General features: G+C 37.6%; 1 protein-coding gene across 7 annotated transcripts in view; it reads right to left on the bottom strand.

The window, feature by feature from the left end:
• The window catches only part of phf3 (PHD finger protein 3), a 148,574-nt gene that overhangs the window by 19,551 nt on the left and 104,298 nt on the right, over nucleotides 1-24,725 (bottom strand). For all 7 annotated transcript variants that reach the window (XM_059982279.1, XM_059982280.1, XM_059982281.1 and 4 more), the window contains 2 exons: nucleotides 16,827-16,974; nucleotides 15,544-15,633 (listed from right to left, as the gene is read on the bottom strand). In XM_059982279.1, the coding sequence (XP_059838262.1) occupies nucleotides 15,544-15,633; nucleotides 16,827-16,974 (238 nt within the window). The remainder of the gene's footprint in view (nucleotides 1-15,543; nucleotides 15,634-16,826; nucleotides 16,975-24,725) is intronic.

Below are 24,725 nucleotides of genomic sequence, written 5' to 3'. Positions count from 1 at the left end.
CATTTCTGAACTGAAAATGGAAGGAAGGCCATTGCTAAAGTAGAGGAATATGTTTGGGCCTGGCACAAAGCCCTGAGGAATTCCTGCAGTGACATTAAAGCTAAATGTGGGAAAGTCAGCATGTCAGCCAGCATCTGTGGAGAGAAGAGCAATAAACTTGAAAAATCCCAGACCCTTCACAGGAACTCAGATATGAAAGGTTAATTATTTCTCTTTCTATACATACTTCCTGATCTATTGCCAGTTTCCAGAATTTTCTAGTATTAATTCAGATTTTTAGTGTCAACAGTTTTATTCATTTTCATTCAGTAGTGATATCCTATGGTGATATGCTGGGGCTGGTACGACTGACCTCCAATAATCATAACTACCTTCCTTTAAGCATGCATGATTCAAGTTTTGATATCTTGTGAGCATTGAAACATACAGTGAAATCCATCATTAGAGGCAATAACCAATACACCTGAGGATATGCTTGGGGCAGATGCCAAACATTCAGATGCCAACATAGCATTCCCACCACATTGGCAGAACAACTCTGAGCACAACAAGCTAGAAGTAGGGTATGAAGTAAAACAGGGCTGCCTTTTGTCATTAATCTGTTGGCATTTATATTAAAGAGTTAAGGAAAATAGAAGAAGTATTTCTCAATTGATTGGTCAATGTAAAATAAATACTTTGCATAACTTGATGAAATACATTTCGAAGCCTGCAGCTGTCAAGTTATTTAAATCTTTTTCATTTAGTTCAGAAACAATATGCAAATTTGCAGATACTTGATTGTATGAAATACATTTTTATGCAATTAAAAATAATTTGAAACACATAGAAGGGTATAGGTCACTGAATACGTTCACTTTTATTTAGTCTGATCTGCAATACAATATTCATTTTCAACACCCTGTTTTGATGTATCATTTGGTATCCTTTTCAAGAAGATTCTGTTGATTTGTGCCAAAATGGCAACAGCCCTAGTATACACAACACCTTGAATGGAGTTCCATGTTTCGACAGTTCTTTTACTGTGAAATAGTGTTGTCTGAATTCACTCTTAAATGGCTTAGCTCACATTACGCTTCTATGTTTTCATTATATTCTCACACTGAAGAAATAACTAATCCTTTTTTAACACATTGATTGGATTACCCGTCTGCTTCTAAATTCAAGTGAATAGAATCTGTCTTATTAAGTTATTGGTGTTGGGCTTACTGCAAAGTCAATGTACCTTTCCCAAGACTTGGTGCCTAGAATTAATACGATGTTTCAGATAGGACCTGAGTGATAGTGGTGTTAATCCTCATTTCCCTTTCCATCTAGTCTAGCATTTGGCACTTAACTATCTACACTTCTCTTCTAGAAATTCTGTTCCCTCACCCAACGTAACTTCTTGAAAACCCATTATAAAAGCTCAGATCTAATGCAATCTATGTTCCCGGTTTGCAGATACGTTGACATCTGTTTAGCTGAATCAGAAATCCTTATTAGGAATCCAGATCACTTGTCCACATCTGACCTCCATAATTACCAGTTTGACTAGCTTTGGTCCCCCCATGGAAACTATTTACCTTGTGCCTCATAGGCACTTATAGCTACCCTCTCCCAAATTCTTAAATGACGATAGCTAAGACAGTAAGCTAAGATAGTAAGTATCCAGTAACAATCAAAACTTCCAAACTTTCTGTTGGAAGTACAACCTTTGTACAATTCATATACAGTACATGTATTCACCCACGCTTGTTTTATCAAGCCAGATAAGTGCAACTAACACATTAAGTTTTTAAGAGAGATTAAAAACCTATACATTAATAAAGATAGATAGACTAACGTATTTGTCACATATGCATCGAAACGCAGTGAAGTGTGTTGTTTGCGTCAAATCAAATCAACGAGTGTACTAGGCAGCCCACAAGGGCCACCACACTTCCAGTGCCAAAATAGCACGCCCAAAACTCATTAACCCTAACCTGTACAGCTTTGAATATGGGAGGAAACCAAAGCATCTGAAGGAAACGTGATTATAGGAAGAACATACAAACTCCTTACAAAAAGTGACAAGAATCAAACCTCAATCTTACAGCTGGTGCTGTTAAGCATTGTGCTAACTGCTATGCTATGACCACTCTTCTGCACAGTATAATTTTTTAAAATTTCAGGAGAGTTTGATTTCAAAATCTATAGTTACTTATACTAAATACATTTATAAATACAAATATTATATTCATTATATCAGTTGTTTTGAAAAGTAAAAGGCATAAGAAAACAAGGAAAATATGTTAGCAAAATTCAAATAGGGAAAAGATTTTCCCATATCCAATGTCTATATCCAATATATGATACACAAAGTTCAAAGTAAATTTATTATCTAATTACATACATGTCACCATATACAACCCTGATATTTCTAATGTAGCTTTTAATAAATGATAACAGGATAGAAAGCACATTCCATCACATCAGGCTATCCCAACAGTCATCTTATTGGCTATAGCCAGAAAGGAATATTATACTAAGTAGGGTTCTTGATTAAAATAGACACCATCATATCCAACTGGTACTTCCATTGATTATGATTTTGTTGGTGGTTTAAACTAGCAACTTCAAATGCTCTAAGTTATTCAATACTTCTAACATTTTCACTGAACTCTGTGCCAAGTGAATGGACAGCTGTCTGTCAGCAATTCCCCATGTGACATCTAGCGATCCTTCATCCAGTGAATGATTAGAAAATCAGAAGATGTATCACATAACCATCAAATATGCATGCCCAGTATTCAAAGAACATGGTGTTCTTGGCTCAAACTTCCGAGCAGGACATCTGTCCAGCTCTTCATCATGAACATGTTGAAGGCTAAAGTTTAGAGAGACATTAAAACGGAATTGGAAAGAGTGAACTCATGATAGTGTTAGGGAAAAGAAAAACTTTCTCCTTTTTTTTAATCTATTTGGCATTAGCTGACGAGATTTGTTAATGCATTAATACACATTAAATTCCAGTATAATACACTATTAACTTCACTGCACGGCAGTGTACGCTCCACTGCAGTTTTAAATTGCAGCTGCTCGATATTGGGAAGCTGCTGCAGATTTACTTCAAAACTAGCTGATCTGTAAGACCATATGACAAAGGAGCAGAATTAGGCCATTTGATCCATCAAGTCTGCTCTGCCATTCAATCATGACTGATTTATAATATCTCTCAACCCCATTCCCCTGCCTTCTCTCCATATATTTGACACCATTACTAATCAAGAACCTATCGACCTCCACTTTAAACATACCTAATGACTTCGGCTCCACAGCCATCTATGACAATGTGTTCCATAGATTCACCACCCTCTAGCTAAAGAAATTCCTCATCCCTATTACCAAGTGATGTCCTTCTATTCTGAAACTGAGTGTGCAATTACTTCAAGATCTACAAGTGGGAAGACATTATAGTTATTAACAAGATTCTAGAGATCTCATAAAGACAGACTGTAAACTTAAATTCAATTAAGTAATCAACAACTTGAACAGGAATTGTCCAAACAAAAACTACAGGAAGAAAATCTAGTGCTTTCCCTGTCTAGCCTATATGCAACCCCAACCACTTAAAATTAGTTTTGATTCTTTCTGTCCAGTCAACAACTAGTTGTATCATACTGCTGATTAAATCATAAGAACAAAACTGAATTGACCTTATTACCTTATCACTGGGATTTAGCCCACCAAAACAAATCCTGAACATTTGTGAAGCAGAGCACCTGAGGGGATCACTGCAGAGGATCTCACCTTCATGTTGACCAGTTTTCATCCAGTATAATTCATTCCACGTCATATGACAATATAGCTTAGTGCGACAGATCAAGCAAAAAGCTTCCAAAACACTTACGAGATGTATTTTTATCAAACAGATAAAAGGCATAAAAAAGATCTATTCAGCTAATTCCTCTCCCATCAGTCTACTAGTCATCAGCAAAGTAATGAAAGGTGTCATCCACCATGCTATCAAATGGTACTTGCTCACCACAACCTCCTCTCCAGTCCTCAATTCAGGTTTTATGACAGCTCATTACAACTTCAGACCAAAACTATGATCTCTACCACCTAGAAAGAAAAGGGAAACTGGTGGATGGGTTGACAGCATCTGCAGATTTCCCTTCAAGTTGTACACCATCATGAATTGGTACTATATCACAATTGTTTTATCAGTAGATTTAAATTCTGGAAATCCCCACCAAACAGCCCTTCACTCTATGGACAATAGTGGGCGATAAAAGTGGCAATTTTCCAGTCCTCCAGAACCAAGCCAGAATCTACTGATTCTTGGAAGATCGTTACTAATACCTCCACAATCTCTTCAGTTACCTCTTTCAGAACCCTGGGGTGCACATCATCTGGTCCAGCCAGATGACTTATCTACCTTCAGACCTTTCAGTTTCCCAACCCTGGTAAAGGCAACTTCACTCTGACACTCTGGAACTTCTGGCATAGTGCTAGTGCCTTCCACAGTGAAAATTAATGCAAAATACATATTGAGCTCACCTGCTATTTCCTTGTCCCACATTATCACCTCTCCTGCATAATTTTCCAGGGGTCTGATATCTACTCTCACCTCCCTTTTACACTTCATATATCTGAAGAAACTTTTGGTATCCTCCTCAATATTATTGGCTAGCTTAACTTTGTATTCCATCTCTTCCTTCTTAATGACTTTTTTGGTTGCCTTCTGCTAGTTTTAAAAGCTTCCTAATCCTAACTTCCCAATAATTGAGCAAAAATTATGTGCCCCTGTCTTTGGCATTTATATTGGCTTTGACTACTCTTGTCAGCCATCCTGCATTTAGAATACTTCCTCTTTGTGATGTATCTATCCTGTGCCTTCTGAATTGCTCCCAGAAACCAGCCATTGCTACTTTGCTGCCCTGCCTGCTAGTATGCCCTTCCAATCAATTTTGGCCAGCTCTGTAATTCCATTTACTTCACCGAAACTCTGAGACATCTGACTTTAGCTTCTCCTTCTCAAATTGCAGGGTACTAATAAAGTAGCCACTGAGCGTATGTTCGTGCTACTATAGCCTATCCATTTCAAGGTACAATATGTTGTGGTTAAAGACGCTCTTCTGCACACCACTGTTATTTGAGCTGCTGTTGCCCTCCTGTCAGCCTGAACCAGTCTGGCTATTCCCCTCGGATCTCTTTCATTAACATATTGTTTTGCCCATAGAACTGCCACTCACTGATTTTTTTTTGTTTTTCACACCATTCTTTGTAAACTCTAGAGACCATAGTGTGTTAAAATCCCAGCTGATCAGTGGTTTCTGAGATACGAATCAAGGTCAAGGTCAATTAAATTATATTTCTTCCCCATTCTGATGTTTGGTCTCAACAATAACTGAACCTCTTGACCACGTTTGTATGTTTTTATGCATTGATTTTCTGATTAGAGATTTGCACTAATGAACAGGTGCATAGGGGTACTTAATAAAGTAGCTACTCAGTGTATTTCATTTCATCTTCATTCCATAATGTTTCAGCTTTCAAGATTCAAGGTTGCACAATTAAACAAACTAATTGTTACACTGAATCTGATGCAGCACAATAAAAACACAAAAGAGAAAGAACACAATAAAAAGCACACACAATAAATATAATTACATAAGATAGCTTATATACATATATTGATTGTCTCTCCATAAAGTGAACTAGGCTCTATATAGCCTAGGCTGTCCTGTCTCCATTTCTGTACACCTCTGACTTTCAGTACTAATCTGAGCCTCATCATTTGCATAAGTTCTTTGATGATTCTGCCGTGGTCGGGTGTATCAGAGATGGGCAGCAGTCAGACTGGTGGACAAGTTGTGTGGGAGGAATCACCTGCTGTTGAATGTGGCCAAAACCAGAAAGATGATGATTGATTTTAGGAGGAAGGGGACAGTGACGAGTCCTGTATACATTCTGGGATAAGAAACTGTGGTGGTGGAGGAGTACAAATACTTGAGTGTTCATCTCCACAACAGACTTGGCTAGAAAACCAACAGCAAGGCTTTTTATAAGAAGGGGATGAGCAGGCTCTATTCTAAGGAAGTTAAGATCTTTCATGTGTGCAGCAGAATGTTGGAGATCTTTTACCATTCTGTGGTAGTGAGTGCAGTCTTCTTGTGGCTTTATGATGGGGGAGCAGCATCTGTGTTAGTGATGCAAAACAACTAAAACTCATCAAGAAGACAGGATCCATCCTTGGCTACAACCCAGACTCTTCTGAGCTAGTGGTGGAGAGGAAGTCACCAAACTGTTATCCATCATAGAGAATCAGGCACATCCTCTCCATGAGCTATTGAATAAGCAGTGGACCACCCTCTCAAACAGACTCATTCAGCTTTGCCGTCACAAGGACCATTACAGAAAATCTTTCCTACCAAATGCCATAAGCATATACAACAGTTCATCTGTGTGTGCCAGGAAAACACACTTCATAGCACAATAATCTCTGTTCTATTAATTTGTATATTATTGTTGTACATTAGTAAATTATTGTGTATATTATTATTCAGTACTTTAATATAAGTCTGCACACTGCTAAGTGTATTTTTAAATGTTGCTGCTGTAATGAAAGAATTTCCCACTTGAGATCAATAAAGTATTTATTATTATTATTATATAAGGTGACTGACGGTAAATTATAAAGTATGGTGGAGTTAGTGTGTGGAGCTGTTGATCAGTCTTACTTCTTGGGGAAAGGAATTGTTTTTGAGTCTGGTGGTCCTGGCTTGGACATTACATAGGCTTCTTGCTGATGTAAATGGGACGGAGTTCATGAGCAGAGTGGGTGGGATCCTTCATGATGTTAATGGCCTTTTTCCAGCACCTTTTTTCTCCTCTTCTACAAACTCTTAATACAATTCTCCCATTGGGTAATTAAGTAATTATGATATTAAAAGTACTCTACATTCATGTCAGGTATCTTCTGTGTAGTTCTGACCCCCAAAGGCTCTCTGCATCCCTAAACTACAAAGTTCAGAAAAGGGAATCAGAAGAACTTGCTCAAGAACACAAAAGATTCTGCAGATGCTAGAAATCTACAGTAGCACACACACAAAATTCTGGACAAACTCAGAAGGTCAGGCAACATTTATGGGAGGAATAAAGAGCTGACGTTTCAGGTTGAGACCCTTCCATCAGGTACAGAAGAGCTTGCTCTTTGCTGGTAGTATTTTCTTCCCACCATTTACAGTATGTCCAGTATTTTGAGAATATTTGCTATTATGTCATTAGCTCAATTGTTCCGTTAGCCATCTATTGAACAGCCCCTTTCATAAATCTATAGTTATTTTACCTAGAGAAGCGATGGTCATTGCCTTCAGACATTCTCAGTAATAAACTTTTTTTCCTGTTGGAAAAAGTACACTTGGTAATCCTCTTATCTGAGTCATAAAGTTATGGATGTCATGTGGCAGGGGTTCCCAACCGTTTTTTATGCCATGGACCAATGCCATTAAGCAAGGGATCAGTGGACCCCAGTTTGGGAACCCCTGTAACACACTGAATGACTGGTTTCAATGGACCTGAAGTATCAACAGATGCTACATTGTTTAATAATCGAGTACCACTCGTATCATGAGAAGTGACTGCTTGTCAACTTCCAAAGCAACTCTCTTAAGTAGCTCCTTAAAGTGAAAAGTGCATTCAGTGGCCACTTTATTAGGTACATCTGGTCGTTAATGCAAATATCTATTCAGCTGATCACGTGGCGGCAATGAAATGCATGAAAGCATGCCAACATGTTCAAGAGGTTCAGTTGTTGTTCAAACCAAACATCAGTATGGGGAAGAAATATGATCTAAGTGACTTTGACCATTGCTGGTGCCAGACAGGGTGGTTTGAGTATCTCTGAAACTGCTGATTTCCTGGGATTTTCACACATCCGCTGTCTCTAGAGTTTACAGAGAATGGTGTAAAAAATAGAAAAAAATCCAGTGAGTGGCAGTTTTGTAGGCAAAGATGCCCTGTTATTATGAGAGGCCAGAGGAGAATGGCCAAACTGATTAAAACTGACAAGGCGGTGACAATAACTGATAAACAACAGCTAACAACGGTGATGAGCAGAAGAACATCTCTGAACACACAACACATTGAACCTTGAAGAAGAAAGGCTACAGCAGTAGAAGACCACAAACAAATCTAAGAAAGTGGTCACCAAGTGTATGTTCTGAAGAGATAATGGTACTTGATTATTGCAGGGAGATGACATGTAGATAGATTATTTATCAAGATTTATTCTCATTTGTGAAAGCTTGTTGGTTTGGGCAAGACACCTACATATCAGGCATTCATGATCCAAGGAGGGGCCATAGTGAACAACTAAACAGCCAAATACAACTTTTCATAAAAATCTGGGACAAAACAGTTTTTTTAATGAATGTCAGTTGTTCTGCTAGCAAAACTCAGTACAGTCCTGCCTCTCGGATCAGCTTACCGGAGTGATTGTTATTGAACTAAAGTATTTATTTAGTGCACAACCAAAAAAGTTATTTTACAATTTTCTTAACACTCCAACATTTGTGGAATGGGCAAATTAACCTAATTGCTTTTATATAATAGAAATATTAAGATATTTTCCTGTGGGACAATGCAACTCCTAGAATACTGATTACTAAGTAGACATATATTTCACTTCAACTGTCAGGGTCAGAATGTCAATAGGATTTTTTTTAGCATCAGATGAACTCTATATCCTCTGTAGTGTTCTAGGTGCTCAATACACCTTTCATTATCTCCAGAGTATCAAAATGTTTTGATTTGAACAAGGTGCTAGAAAATGTGGTAACCACATCTGAAAAGAGGAAATGAATAAATAAACTGTCATATTAACTGGCACTTATCAGCACCATTCATGAGGATACGGTAGAGGTACGGTTACTGGATCAAATGATTTTGAGTATTTTCCAGTTTTGGACAAAAACTCACATAAAATTGGAACCTGATCCTAATTCCATGGTGGCCTGTGTTGGGCACTACACAGAATCAAATTGTGGATTACAGTCTGAATGTAATTCTGTCTTTACAGAGGTGATCAGCTCTTGGGTTCTGCTCCAGATCAAACCCGGATAAGACCATGCTGCTGGACCATTTGATTCAGAGGACCACTGAGATAATGTATCTACATCCAGCTCAGGTATTAGTGGACTTCTGACAACAATCACAGGGAGTCAGGTGTAGAGATCAGAAGGGCTGCCTATGTCTTAAGCCGTACAAGGTAGGTAGGATTTTTAATATTCCTCCTCAGTGTTAAGAAAGTCATGGCTGCTCAACACAGGTGGGGATGTATTGGAGGACATTTATAGTACATTACCAAGGAGGTGCTACATGCAGCGCTTCAGTGCACTGAGGTGGATAAATCCTCAGGGCCTGATGAAGTGCATCCTCATACAAAGTACCCAAAGACTGGAAGGTCACCAGTGTTGTTCAACTGTTTAAAAAAAGTAGATAGAATAGGTATAGAAATTGAGATGTTAACAAGTATGTAAGTGATGGGACTTAATGTTGCAATCATTGCTGAGGCTGTGTACAGTTTTGGTTGCCCTAATATAGAAAAGACACGAGTGAAATGTCTCTAGAAAGACTGGAATGAGTGCAACAAAGACTTACAAGGACATTGTCAAGACCAGAAGGCCTGAGTTATTGGGGGGGATTGGCAACGCTAGGTTTTAAACAGGAGAATGAGAGGCAACTTGAAGTGTTTAAAATTACAGTTGCAAGAAAAAGTTTGTGAACCCTTTGCAATTATTTGGTTTTCTGCATTAATTACTCATAAAATGAGATCTGGTCTTGATCCAAGTCACAATAAATGACAAACACAATCTGCCTAAACTAATAACACACCAGCAATTCTACTTTTCATGTCTTTATTGAACACATTGTTTAATCATTCACAGTCCAGGCTGGAAAAGGAATGTGAACCCTTGTATTTAATAACTGCTAGAACCTCCTTTAGCAATAATAACCTCCAGCAAACATTTCCAGTAGCTGTTGACTTACACAATGGCAAGGAGGAATTTTAGACCATTCCTCCATATAAAACTGTTTCAGTGCGTCAATATTTCTGGGATACTTTGCATGGAAGTCCTCTTCAGGTCATGCCACAGCATCTCAATTGTGTTAAGGTCAGAACTCTGTCTTGGCCATTCCAAAACATAAATTTTCTCATTTTTAAACCATTCTGTTTTTGATCTACTCTTGTATCTCGGATCATTGTCTTGTTGCATCATCTCAAATTCTACTAAGCTTCAGGTGACAGACTGCTTCCCCGATACTCTCCCATAAAATGTCTTGGTGCAATTTTGAATTCATTGTTCCCTCAATGATTGCAAGCTGTCCATGCCCTGAGGCAGCAAAGCAGTCCCAAACCATGATGCTCCTTCTATGATACGTCACAGTTGGGATGAGGCTTTGGTGTTGGTGTTCAGTGCTCTTTTTTACCTCTTAACAGAGTGGTATGCATTTCTGCCAAAGACTTCAACTTTTGTCTCATTTGTCTACAGGACACTGTTGCAGAAGCGTTGTGGAACATTCAGGTGACCTGTTGCAAATTTGAGATATGTGGCAGTTTTTCTGGAGAGCAGTTTCCTCTATGGTGTCCTTTCATGAACACCATTCTTGTTCAGTATTTTTCTTGTAGTGGACACATAAACATAGACTTTAGCAAGTTCTAGAGATTTCTGCAGGTCTTTTGCTGTTACTTTTGGGATGCTTTTTCATCTCCATCAATGCACACTGTGTTCTTGGTGTGATCTTTGCAGGATGCTCACTTCGAGGGAGAGCAGTACAGGTTTCCCCCGCTATCCGAAGGTAGAGTGTTCCTATGAAAAGATTCGTCTTATCAGCAAGAGCAATGAGTCAACTTACAGAGAGGAAGTGCAGTGGCTAATGGACTGGTGCATAGCCAACAACCTGTCTCTTAATGTGAACAAAACAAAAGAGATGGTTGTTGACTTCAGGAGGGCACAGAGCAACCACTCCCCACTGAACATCGACGACTCCTCAGTAGAGATCATTAAGAGCACCAAATTTCTCGGTGTTCACCTGGCGGACAATCTCACCTGGTCCCTCAACACCAGCTCCATAGCAAAGAAAGCCCAGCAGCGTCTCTACTTTCTGCGAAGGCTGAGGAAAGTCCATCTCCCACCCCCCTATCCTCATCACATTCTACAGGGGTTGTATTGAGAGCATCCTGAGCAGCTGCATCACTATCTGGTTCAGAAATTGCACCATCTCGGATCACAAGATCCTGCAGCGGATAGAGGTCAGCTGAGAAGATTATCGGGGTCTCTCTTCCTGCCATCACGGATATGTACACTACACACTGCATACACAAAGGAAACAGCATTATGAAGGACCCCATGCACCCCTCATACAATCTCTTCTCCCTCCTGCCGTCTTGGAAAAGGCTCCAAAGCATTCGGGTTCTCAAAACCAGACTATGTAACAGTTTCTTCCCCCTAGCTATCAGACTCCTCAACACCCAGAGCCTGGACTGACACCTTGCCCTATTGTCCTGTTTATTATTTATTGTAATGCCTGCACTGTTTTTGTGCATTTTACGCAGTCCTGTGTAGGTCTGTAGTCTAGTGTAGCTTTCTCTGTGTTGTTTTTTTACGTAGTTCAGTCTAGTTTTTGTACTGTGTCATGTAACACCATGGTCCTGAAAAACGTTGTCTCATTTTTACTATGTACTGTACCAGCAGTTATGGTTGAAATGACAATAAAAGTGACTTGACTTGACTTGGGTAAGCCGGAATGTCGTAAAGTGAAGTAGCAATTACCATTACTTTATATGGGAAATTTTTTTGAGTGTTCCCAGACCCAAAAAATAACCTACCAAATCAAACCAGATAACACATAAAACCTAAAATAACACGAATATAAGTAAAAGCAGGAATGATATGATAAATATACAGCCCATATAAAATAGAAATATTGTATGTACAGTGTAGCTTCATTTATCAAAATCTGCAAGACAGTGAGCCAAAATCAATGTGGAGGAAAAAAATCAGCACATACACACCTACGCACGTACATGCACAACTCCCCGCACAATGCTTCACGGTCATGGTAGTCTTTCTCAGGGTAAGCACACGTATAAAGTGGGCGTCTTTTTTTCGTAAAAGCGAAAATCCTCTTTGATTATCGAAAACAGGTACTAATGTAGATCTTCTGTAACAGCAAGCTGTCATAAAGCAAACGTTCGAAAAACGGGAACCACCTGTAACAGTAATGAATTTCATCCACTTGTAGACAATTTCTCTGTGAACTGATGAACAATCAGATCTTTAGAAATGCTTTTGTAGCCTTTTCCAGCTTCATGCATCTCTGCAATTTTCTTCTAAGGTCCTCTGAAAGTCATCTTGATCGAGGCAGGGTGCACATACAGATCCTCTTTGAGAAGGCTCTGTCAGTAACCTAACTTTTTGTGTCTTTTTATAGGGCAGGGTACCTCTACAACCCACACCTCCAATCTCATCTCAACGGCATTACCTCAGAGGTTTACAAACTTTTTTTGAACCTAGACTGTTTGTTTTAATGGTGTACTCAGTATTGACAAAAAAAAGTACAATTGTTTGGGTGTTATTTGTTAAGGCAGATTGCATTTGTCTATTATTGTGACTTAGTTGAAGATCAAACCACATTTTATGGGTTATTAATTCAGAAAACCAGGTTAACAAACTTTTCCTTGCAACTGTATGTCTGACATAGATAAAATGGATGTCTTTTCCCCAGGGTAGGACAGTCCAAACCTGGGGAACACAAGTTTAGGGTGAGAGGGGACCAGAGGGTCAACTTCATCAATGCAGAGGGTGATAAGTATATAGAATGAGTTGCTAGAGTAAGTGGTTGAGCCAGGGACATTAGTACTATTTAAGAAGCACACAGATAGGTATATGGAGGGAAATGGGCTGAACGCAGGAAATTGGGACTGATTGGGTAGGCACTGTGGTTGCCATGAAATGGTTGACCTTAAGAGCTTATAATACTTCATGTCCCTTTGAATTCTAACTGCCTTTCATTAATTTCCTGCTAATGATCTTTATAAGGCATCAACAAAAGTTTTAATTGTCTAGTCTTTGTGATGGCTTGTCACTTTTTATCAAAAATGCAAATGCAAATAAATGCCATTCTTTCAAATGCATCTGAAAGAACACCTACAGATTCAAACATCCTCTCTGAAGTACTCATTTGATTAATGGCTTCGGCAACTAAATGAAGGAATGAATCCACTCAAATAATGGAGAACTGTGCTTTGTGTTCAGCATGCATCTCAATAAGCCAGTAATTTTAAATCATTTGCAATCTTCCCAGAGAAGTATATTGTGAAACAAAGTTTGTTAAATTTCCAGAAACCAATTCAGTCATTCTAAATCAATGAGACTGATTAGACAGTGCCAGTTCCTTCAATTATTATGCACATATTGGTAGGATTCCAATTTCAAGAAACAACATGATTCTAAAAAACTGAAGAAAATCTAAAATTCCAAACTGAAAATGTCAGTTCATTGCAATATAAGAAAAATATTCAAGATTGTTTAACATCATTTCCAGTACACAAGTTAAAAGAGAATGAAATAATTGCTTCTCTGGATCTGATGCAGCACAAAAAAAAAACAGTAAGATACAGAATACAATAAGTAAAAAATACAATACATGTTAGCTTATATACATAAATTCATTGTACGTCCATACAGTAACACTAAGCATAGGAGTGTCTGTACATAATGTGACTCAGACAGGAAATGATAGAGCAGTGGTGGTGAGGGTGTTGCGTGGTGGGTTAGTGGGTGGAGGTGTTGATCAGGCTTACTACTTGTGGAAAGTAACTGTTTTTGAATCTGGTGGTCCTCTTGTGGGTACTATGTAGAATCCTCCCTGATGTAGATCAGGGAAAGAAAAGTGATATTTTGTTTATGGGGTAGAAATACTACATTAAGGAGTCTTACTAAAATGACCACTTACATTCTAATTTCGCGTTCAGTCACTTACGGCTGGTGCAAGTTTTACGTTTTTTTGAAATCAGTCTTAAGTTAATTACTCATCTGATAATCAATTATCATAACAAATATTCTTTACATGAACTAGAGATAATTCCATTCCTATTACAAAACACCAGAATGTTACCACTAAAAATACAGTAATTGCTTCTCCTACTATTTTTCTCTTGCATAATTCCTGAATATAATCCTGATTATTTGATTATTATTGTATATGAAATTTTGTTTTGATTCTCTTATTTCACTGTTCTATGAGGCTCCTCATATTCTGCAGTTTCTAAGAAAGATAAAATACTAATTAGTATCCCATTCGTACCTCTGATGCCCACAGTAGCCATCAGAAGATACACAAGAGCAAACTTGCAAGGGTCAAGAAGGTGGTTTGAGTATCTCCGAAACTGCTGATTTCTTGGGATTTTCACACGCTACTGCCTCTAGAGTTTACAGAGAATGGTGTGAAAAGCAAACAAAACCCAGTCAGCATTAGTTCAGTGGGTGAAAATTAATGAGAGATTGGAGGAGAATGGCCAGACTGGTTCAAGCTGACAGAAAGATGACAGTAACTCATATAAACATGCCTCACAACAGCAGTGTGCAGAAGAGCATCTCTGAATGCGTAACATGTCAAACCTTGAAATCGATGGGACCACACCAGGTTCAAATGCTGTACCTAATAAAGTGGTCACTTTATTAGTAAGTAAATACACTTACTAATGATTTTGCTACAGCAGCAGCATGCAATGTCCTTTCAAGGAATTATACAGAACAGTGATCAGTACTCATTTTAGCCCTGCCGTTTTACTGCTGGGTTGATAGTATGCTTACACTTTTCATTAGATTCGCCACTGCCTTGTAATTTAATGTCACATCTCAATATCCTATGCAGGTATTGAGTCTGTAAATTGGAAATGGAAATGAAAACTCCACTACAAGAAAATTATATAGCTTTTAACAAATTATTGTTCATGGCAGTTTACATATCACGGAAGTGAATGCTCAAGAAATGAAGTATGAAAATTAGCATACCACATGGAATTTGCTAGCTATTAAAATTAATAGATGAAATAAATGTTTCCAATATAGGGTGAGCCTGGGATCTGAGGGCACAGCCTCAGAATACAAGGACATCCCTTTAGAACAGAGATGAAGAGTAATTTCTTCAGCCAGAAGGTGGTAAATCTGTGGAATTCATTGCAACTGGCAGGAGAATGAGGTTGAGAGAGAAAATAATTCAGTCATGATGGAATGGCAGAGAAGACTTGATGGGCCAAATGGCCAAATTCTGCTTCTGTGTCTTATGGCCTAAAATGTGCATATAATATGGAAATCCTTGATTAAATTTTCAAACATGTGCTCCTGTCACATTCAGCATTGTAGTAGGAACAATAATTCCAAAAATTGCATTTCCAAAATTATTTTTTTTAAATCATACTTATTAATAATATCAATTATTTCTTATTACACAATATTAATATTTATGGAGAATTGTGTTCTGGATAACTGATGCATTTTCAAAGTATACCTTAGTTCCTGAGGCTTTTATCTTGTCCACATAGTCCCAAACCATCTGAGGAGGAATCCTCCCTCCTACTTGTATGGTATCTGGTAAATCCTTTGGAGGGGGAAAATAAACTTTGTTCAATGATTGGAGCACATGTAAAAAAAAATCCAATAATTTTCAAGTTCATTAATTCCACTTGTCTTTCCAATCATTTCCTTTTTCTGCCATTGCTCCCTAACTGAGAACCCCCAGCTTATACAATAAAAATATTTATTTTCAAAGAGGTTGCAGTTATAACTTAGTTATTGTTTCATACTTTCACTGGATAAGCCTTTTGGCAGCAACTTTTACTGAAAATTGGGCAGATTTTACTTTAATTTGAAAGATACAGTAAGACAATAGGCCCTTTCAGAATGAGCCCGTGTCACCTATTTATAACATGTAACCAATTTACATACTAACCTATACGTCTTTGGAATGTGGGATGAAACCGGAGCACCGGGAAGAAACCCACGCAATCACAGAGAGAATACAAACTCTTTACAAACAATGGTGGAATTGAACCCAGATTGCTGGACTTATAATAGGGTTACAATAACTGCTATGCTAACCATGCCACTCCTAAGCAGCAATGGGGAATATATTGGACAGAAACTTAATCCACCTGCTACATTTCTCAATTCTTTCTTTCTTTCTCCAGGCTCTCCAAACCAATTATTTTAAAATTACAATTATTTTTTTCCATTTCCTGGGCATTTTTTTTTCCTAAAGCTCTGTCTGGAGTGATCAATGAAAAGAAGATTTTCTGATTACTTTTTCAAACCAGGACTTACTTTATCTCAGTTTGACTCAGCAAAATCAAAGTGATTAAGACTGAGACCAATTAGTTTGGAAAGCAGGAGAAGGAGAAAATGGCAAGAGTATCAATTCTCTCTGACAATTTCTCTCTAGTAGACTCTGCAGATTTAACACCAGTGGTAAAGAGAAATCTATCAATGGTTAATGAAATTGTGCTAATTGATTATTGAAAGCTGAAACATTCTATATTCTCAATTTGCTGTTTCAGCGGCTTTCTATTTGCCACACCCAGCGCTCTCCTGCATATGCAAAACCAACAATTGTAAAATTATAGCTTTTAATGAGACACATACTTTGAGAATTTGAGCGTTATTTTATCATGAAAATATCTGGCAAACTCAAGTTAAGTACTGTATCCTGCATTATATTTTTCTGCAATAAAACTACACAGACAGGTAAGTACATGTCAATACTTTAAAATGCTTTAAATACTTTAGGAATAGTACCTCGGTTAGGTGATCCGATGAGCCAGAGACAGGATAAGCTTTGGTAACAAATTTGGCCACACTAGGCATATTGATAAATCCCTTCCAGAGAGAATCCAGTCGAGCTAGAAACCTTGATTCATCTTCTGCAATGTCATATACATCTGACCTGAATTTAACACAAAAATAAATGAAACACAAATCTAACAGACAAATTGAAACACTAACCTAACAAAAAGATCAATTTAAACTTATCACACAAAACTATGATTTGCTTTAGAGCATAAGTTACATTTATAAATACTCTTATTAAATACGATCATGTCTACGCCAACTTTTTATTGAAGAAATCAAATTACATGGAGTTTTCTCCCCCAGTCAATTTTGTTTCCTTCTGTCTATCCACTTATTCCTTTGAAGGTGAAATACTGAAACAATGTTTGTCTCAATTATTTGATAAAGAATGCCACCCAAATTTTACTCTATGCAGGTGAATTTCTGAGAACTTCCTATTGTCACTCTCAGTAAAAATGATAAATATATTTGTTACATACTACTCAGAAGGACCTTCTTCTGAGCAATTCAGAGTGGGGCAGAGGTGAAATTCAAAAGATAAGTGATTTGAAGGTGAAGATTTAATGAAAGGAAATGTACAAAATTTGATGGAAGAGAAAGGAAATGTTAGGTCTGAGAATGACCAAGAACAGATGGAATTATTAACATCAGAAGCAGCAGTCTCATGACTTAATACAATGGGCCAATTTTATTGCATTATGGCATCTAAGAGCATCGCTCCTGATTCAGAACTAGCCCTGCATCATTCAGCTCAGAACATTTTTATACACTGTGTTGCTAAACTGTGAGACAATAACACAAGTGAACCAAGGCACCAGTGAAGAAAAAATAGTGAAGTATATTGTTTTAAAACGAATATACAAAGATAAACACTAGGACTGAGAAGGTGGCAAATTTACAGACAGCATGAACAAGATGAGCCAAAAAACCCGCTTCTGTGCTGAACAACACTATGGTTCAATATTTTATCAGAAAAATAAGAAATCATTTGAGATAGGAAAAAGAAGGAAATCATAAAACAAATTTCTGTACATACATGTAGTATTTCTTTATTTGACATAGTTATTTGTTTACCTATTTTTACCTCAATGCACTGTGTAAAGATATGATCTGTATGAACAGTGAACAGTTTGTAAGGAAAGCTTTTCACTGTACGTTGGTACATGTGAAAAAAGTACACCAAAAAGTACATCAATCTCAAACCTAAGAAGAACTGGTGTTTAGTATATGATGCTTTAATGCAGAATCCAACCAGTTTTAAATAATGAGCAGTATAGAAGATACAATGAGACTTCAAGTACGGTGCAGATACAGCCAGCAGCACAACCAGTAACGGCTCCCAGATCTTATTTCCTTCTAAATAAGAAACGGTTATTTAAACAGAAAAGTGGGTCTTGTAGCATGAAAGGGGGAAACAAAAGAAAGACAAGAGGAAAACTGCAACGAAACCTGAAGACAAGAGATAAAATATTGACTGACAGTGAGGACACTGACAATGGTGCTAGCAACCAAGCTAAACATGAGGATATGGAGGCTGTTCGTGCTAACATCATGGCCGAAATACAGACACTTCGTTCTAACATAAAAAAAGAACTGAGTGATACTTTGGGTTTTCTAAAGAAGGAACTGGAGGATTTCAGAGAAGAAATTAACCAGAATGCTATTGTTGGTGATTTAAAAGAAATAACGGGCAAAGTTGAGGATATGGAACAAAGGGTGGCAGGAGTGGAGGAATAGAATGCCGAAGCCAGGAAGGTTCTTTCCCATTTACTGGAAGTTCAGGAGATCATTCAACTAACGGACCAGGAGGCACGTTCACGCAGGAATTTTTGAGGGGGTGGAAGGAGACAATGTACAGGAATTTCTGGAAAAATCTATTAAAACAGAGTTGGCCCTTCCCTATGCTACCCTTGGCATACAACGCTGCCATCGACCTCTTGGATCCAAACCACCACAAGGTTCCAACCCAAGGTCCGTGATCATCTATTTTCTGGAGTATAAAATTAAAGAGTTGGTGCTTTGCCCTGCTTGGAAAAAATGAGAGGTTTATTACTAAGACAAAAGGCTATTTTCTGATCAAGACTACTTGACCAAAATACTTATGAAAAGGCTTACTCCACCATCAGAAAGACACTTAAAGAAAAGGGGCTCTGGTTCCAGACTTTTTACCCAGCCAAATTTCAAGCATTTTTTGACATTGGACAAGTCATCTACAATAACACATCAGAGGTGACGGAAGACCTGAAGAACGGGAGCTTTTCCGGACTGTCCTGGAATGGTGGCCCCCCACGGAAGGCACAAGAAAGAAGAAGGAAGAAACTGAGACAACTTTCCTGGGAGACAGCTAGTGCAAAATCCCCCTGGGACTGAGAAACACGTCTGAAACACATCCAGGACAAGCTACAGGAATTTCAACACAACAAAGATACTGCATAAGAGCTCTCAAAAGTATAGTGATAAAATATCCTTCAGCCAGGTCGGTAAAATCACATGTTCCCTAACACCAAACTATAACTGACTTTGTATTAAGAACTTAAAAACAGAACATAAACGATTTTTCCCCTGAAAGCTCTTATTACTATAACTGACCACAAACCTGGGAGCTGATATTTGATTTTTTTTTGTGCTCTGTCCTGATTTCAATTATTCAGAGGCATCAACCTGCACTAGGAGGGGCCCCTTTGGGTTTAAGGGCATCCCCCCCCCACCCCCGACTTAGAAGTATAGTTTAAGCTTCAAAGGTGGAAGTTACAGATGTTATATGTGTTGTTTATACGTTAAATATTAGTTTGTTGTACAGACAGAAGTTCATTTGTTTAGAGCATCTAGGGATATTTAACTATTTATATAAACCCTTTTTTATTGGCGTGGAATGCCGTATCAAGAATACACAGTAATCACCCTTAATGAGAATGGGTAACAGAACCCAATCAAAAGGAGTAAGGCTATAAAAATGAAGAGAGAAAAGCAAAATATAATTTTTTGACAAGAAACCCACCTTCCAAAGATTGAACATGAGAAGTTACGCAAAATGGGATTTAAAAATTGTTATTACTCTTCTCTTGAGAGGGGAAACACAAGGGGAGTTGCAATATTAATCTCAAATAAAGTAAATTTCCATTTTCCTCACAGATTACAGACAAAGAAGGGTGTTATTTACTGGTGAAGGGTTTTATTGATCATAAAGAAGTTACACTACTGAATGCTTACAGACCACCAGGAAGTGACAAACAGCTGATTAAGAAGGTTTTTAATATATCTATGGGAACATCAATGGAAACATGGTAATATGTGGAGGGGGGACTAGAATATTCAATTACATCCTTCCCTAGACTCCACAAATAGAACAAAAAAGATAAACCCGGAAACATTACATGTCAAGAAACTGCCCAAAGAAATAGGCATGATAGATATACGGAGAGAGTTACACCAACTCGATAGATGGTTCACCTTTTTTTCACACTCCCATTCTGTGTACTCGAGAACAGATTTTTTTAAAATGTTTAATTCAGAGAGACACGGGATTATAAAATGCGATATAGGAGTAAGAGACATCTCTGACCACGCAGGGGCTTACTTAACATTACATTTAGACAACAAACCCAAAGATAGCTTGTGGAGACTAAATACCAGTCTTGTTTAGTACCCCTATGTTTAAAATAACTAAAGAAAGAGTTTGAAGTTTATATGATATATAATGATAATGGAACGGTGTCCCCTAGCACTCTGTGCGATGCTGCAAAAGCTGTTATTAGGGGTAAACTCAAGGTGGTCAGCTCAGAAGTAAAAGGAAAAAGAGAAACAAATCAAGGATCTTATTGAAAAATTACAATTTTTGGAGGATAAGCATATGGAGTATAATGAGTATAATGTCTTGAATCAAATTTTGGATACAAAATGAACTCTAAATAATATTTATAAAAGTGAAATTGAGAAGAGAGCTAAGTTTGTTAAACAAAATTTCTATGAGAATGATCCCAAATCTAAGAAATTACTTGCATGGAGAATACGTAAACAACAGGCTGAGAGATCTATACGTAGGGTGAAAGACCCCCCCCCCCCCCCCCAGACTAATAAGATGCTTCATAAATTGGAAGACATTCAAAAATCTTTTGAAACGTACTACAGAATGTTATACGCTCAACCCAAAGATGCATAGTTAGCAGACGTATCCAATTTCTTAACGTCCTCAGATTTAACATCTGTAGAAACGGAGCAAAATAAACTAATAATTCATGAGATAACAAAAGAAGAAATAGGTAAGGCTATATCAGCATTAAAAACAAATAAAATCTCAGATGCTGATGGCTATCCAGCGGAATGGTACAAAACTTTCAGAGATAATGATACCAATACTTAAAAAATGTTTCAATTATGTTCTCAGAGGAGGTGAGACTCCGTTGTCCTGGAATCAAGCAATAGTTTCAGTAGTTCCTAAAAGTGGTAAGGATTGGACTAAATGCAGTTCCCAAAGGGCCATATCTGTTCTAAGCATAGATTATAGATTATTTTCATCAATATTAGTAAAAAGATTGGAAAATATAATTCCAGATCTAATTGACACAGATCAAACAGGTTTTGCAAAAAGTAGGCAAATCCAGGACAATGTGAGATGGGCCCTTCATCTCATTGACTATATGAGCAAAATTAACCTGGAATTTGTAGTTATTTGCCCTGATGTTGTAAAGACCTTTCACTGGGTATGATGGGAATATCTCTACTTGGTATTTAAGTGGTTTGGCTTTAATAATCAGGTAGTTAAATGTCTGAAGTCTTTATATTCTTCCCCTGCAGCCAAAATTAAAATAAATGGGAATTTATCTAAAATAATATTTCTTGAAAGGGGATGTCGACAAGGGTGCCCCCTATGCCCCACGCTTTTCGCTCTTTTTATCGAGCCATTGTCCCAGGCAATTAGAGAAGACAAGATTATAACAGGTGTACTGATCAGAGATACAGAATATAAGAGTTGTCTGTATGAGATGACATTCTCGTGACTCTTACCCGTCCTAATGCAGGTTTGCCTAATTATCCCTCCTGAAAGAATTTGGTTCCTACTCTCGCTATAAATTAAATTTACATAAAACCCAAACTTTACATTTTAGTTACGAACCACAAGAAAACATTTACAGAAAGAGTAAATTCAAATGGAATGGTAATATTATTAAATACCTAGGAGTACAAATACCTGAAGACTTGTCTACTATCTATGAACATAATTATATTCCCATAACAGCTGATATTAAGGCAGACTTAAATAGATGGTCCTTGCTGCCAATGAATATGTATAATCAAATAGAAGCCATAAAGATGTATGTATTACCTAGATTGCTCTTTCTTTTTCAATCATTGCCGGTTGAAGTACCTTTTAAGCAATTTAATGAATGGAAAAGAATGATTTCAACATTTATTTAGGGAAAACAGAAACCCAGAATTAGATTTCAGACATCCCAGCTGCCTGGAATGAGGATAAAGGAGGATTTGCTGTGCCTTGCTTTGAAGACTATCATAGAGCAGCACAACTGCGCAGTCTGGTCTATTGGTGCGACCCTAATTGTGAGGCAAAGTGGAAGGATTTAGAACAAGGTCTAATAAATATCCCTCTCCAATCTTTACTGGGGGATGAAACACTCCAAAAAAAGCTTTTAAGTAAACTGACTAAGTGGACAATAGTCCCTCTAAACAGCTGGTATAAAGAATTTAAAGACCCAAAATTTGAAAGAAATCTACGAACAGTACGTTGGGTGGCATATGACACAGAATTCCTTCCAGTACAATTGGATACTAGATTTACACATTGGGCAATTAAGGGAATCACCTCATACTGTACAATGTCCTCCATTAAGGGTTTTGGAGTCCTCTCAACAACTCACAGAAACGTTATCACTTAGAGAAACAAGATTTCTTTAGCTATCTTCAACTAAGACAATATTTTAATAAAAGTATTAAAACTACTGGAGAGAAAAGGTTAAGTCTGATTATTATGTGTATAAAGGTAATATTAAAAAGAACCTGATAACCAGGATTTACTCGATTTTACAATTTAATAGGGGTCTCTCCACAATGTGTGTTAAATCAAAATGGGAGAAAGAAGGCAACATAAAATTGACAGAAGATGTTTGGTTAAACATATGCAGAACACATTCGACTATTTCAAGCTCAGGTCTGTGGAGGGAATTCACCTGGAAGAATAGCTTAAGAATTTTCATAACGCCAAAAATAAAGAAGTTACAAAGTAACAGACCTGAACAAGGTCAATGTTGGAGAATGTGTGATAATATGTTGGCTGATAAATTTTCATATTTTCTGGGAGTGTCCAAAGGCTTTGTCTTAGCGGTTAGATGTGGTAACAGAGATAAGGTCAATAATCAGCCCAGAGACTAATTTTGACTTTAATGTTATTTATTTGCATAATGTACCAAATGGGCTCAAAAAGCATGAAAGATATTTGTTACAAATACTGCTAGCAGCCAGTAAGAAAGTGATTACCAGGAAATGGCTAAGCAAGAGTCTCTTACAGTCCTGGAATGGATAGAAATAGTTCAAGAAATTTATGTTATGGAACGATTGACTTTCTCTCTGAGGCATGCCACTAAAAAATTTGAAAGATACTGGGAAAATTGGACAATTTATTTGAACCTGAAATGACTTCTTCACTGTACACTTATTTGGTTTGAAGAACTTTGTTTTATTTCTTCCTATGAGGGAACCTGCAGAATGGACTTTAAAGTCAATGATCTTAAGGTCCCCTGAGACTTTGAAGGACAATGATGGACATAAGAGTTTGGTTAATCTTGATACAGCAATGTAACCCATTTCTCTATTCATTTTTTCTATTATAAGATATGGATTTTACTTCACCTATGATGACCCTGTCTGTTTTTATTCTGTTTGTTCTGTTATTGGCAAAACAATAAAAATAAAGTTAAAAAAAGATAAAATAAAAAGACAGGATCTGCAGAGAAACAGTAGGACTTAAAAGACATAAAATACCATTTGGTTCAGACCTGGAGTATTGTGCGTGATGCTGGTACACTTCGAGAGAGGGAAACCAGAGGTCCATGAGCCAGTAGTCATTGGAGGATCAGAGATAGAGAGGTCATTAATTTTAAATTCCTGGGTATCACTATCTCAGAGGACCTGTCCTGAATCCATTGTAAAGAAAGCACAACAGCGCCTCTACTTCCTCAAGAGTCTGCGGTGATACAGCATGTCATCAAAAACCTTGGCAAACTTCTATAAACGTTAACTGACTGCATTACAGCCTGGTATAGGAACACCAATGCCTTTAAGCAGAAAATCTTATTAAAGGTCATGGATTCAGCCTAGTTCATCAAGAGCAAACCATTCAAAACAACTGAGCACACTTACATGAAACATTGCCATAAAAAAGCAGCATCCACCTTCAAAGGTCCTCACAAGCCAGGCTTTTTCTCGCTGCTGCCATGAAGCAAAAGTGACAGTGCCTCAGGACTTGTACCACCAGATTCAAGAGCAGTTACTACCCCTCAGCCATCAGGCTCTTGAACAAAAGAGGATAACTACACTCAATTTACTTTTAGTGTTCCCACAACCAATGATCTCACTTTAAGGGCTCTTTATCTTGTTACTTCATGCTCGTAATTTATCACTATTTATTTAAGTTTACACTTTGCACAGTTTGTTGTCCATTGATCCTGTTTACAGTTACTTTTCTATAGATTTGTTAAGTATGCCCGCAGAAAAAGAATCTCAGGGTTGTACATGGTGACATGTATGTACTCAGACAATACATTTTACTTCAAACATTGGTTGCCACACTAAAGGAAAGAAGTGATGGGATGGACAGCGTGTAGAGGCTAACTG

Source organism: Hypanus sabinus, chromosome 10 (assembly GCF_030144855.1).
Source record: "Hypanus sabinus isolate sHypSab1 chromosome 10, sHypSab1.hap1, whole genome shotgun sequence".
Lineage (NCBI taxonomy): Eukaryota > Metazoa > Chordata > Chondrichthyes > Myliobatiformes > Dasyatidae > Hypanus > Hypanus sabinus.
Note: the sequence above shows the minus strand (reverse complement) of the source record. Positions and strands in the feature narration are given on the sequence as shown.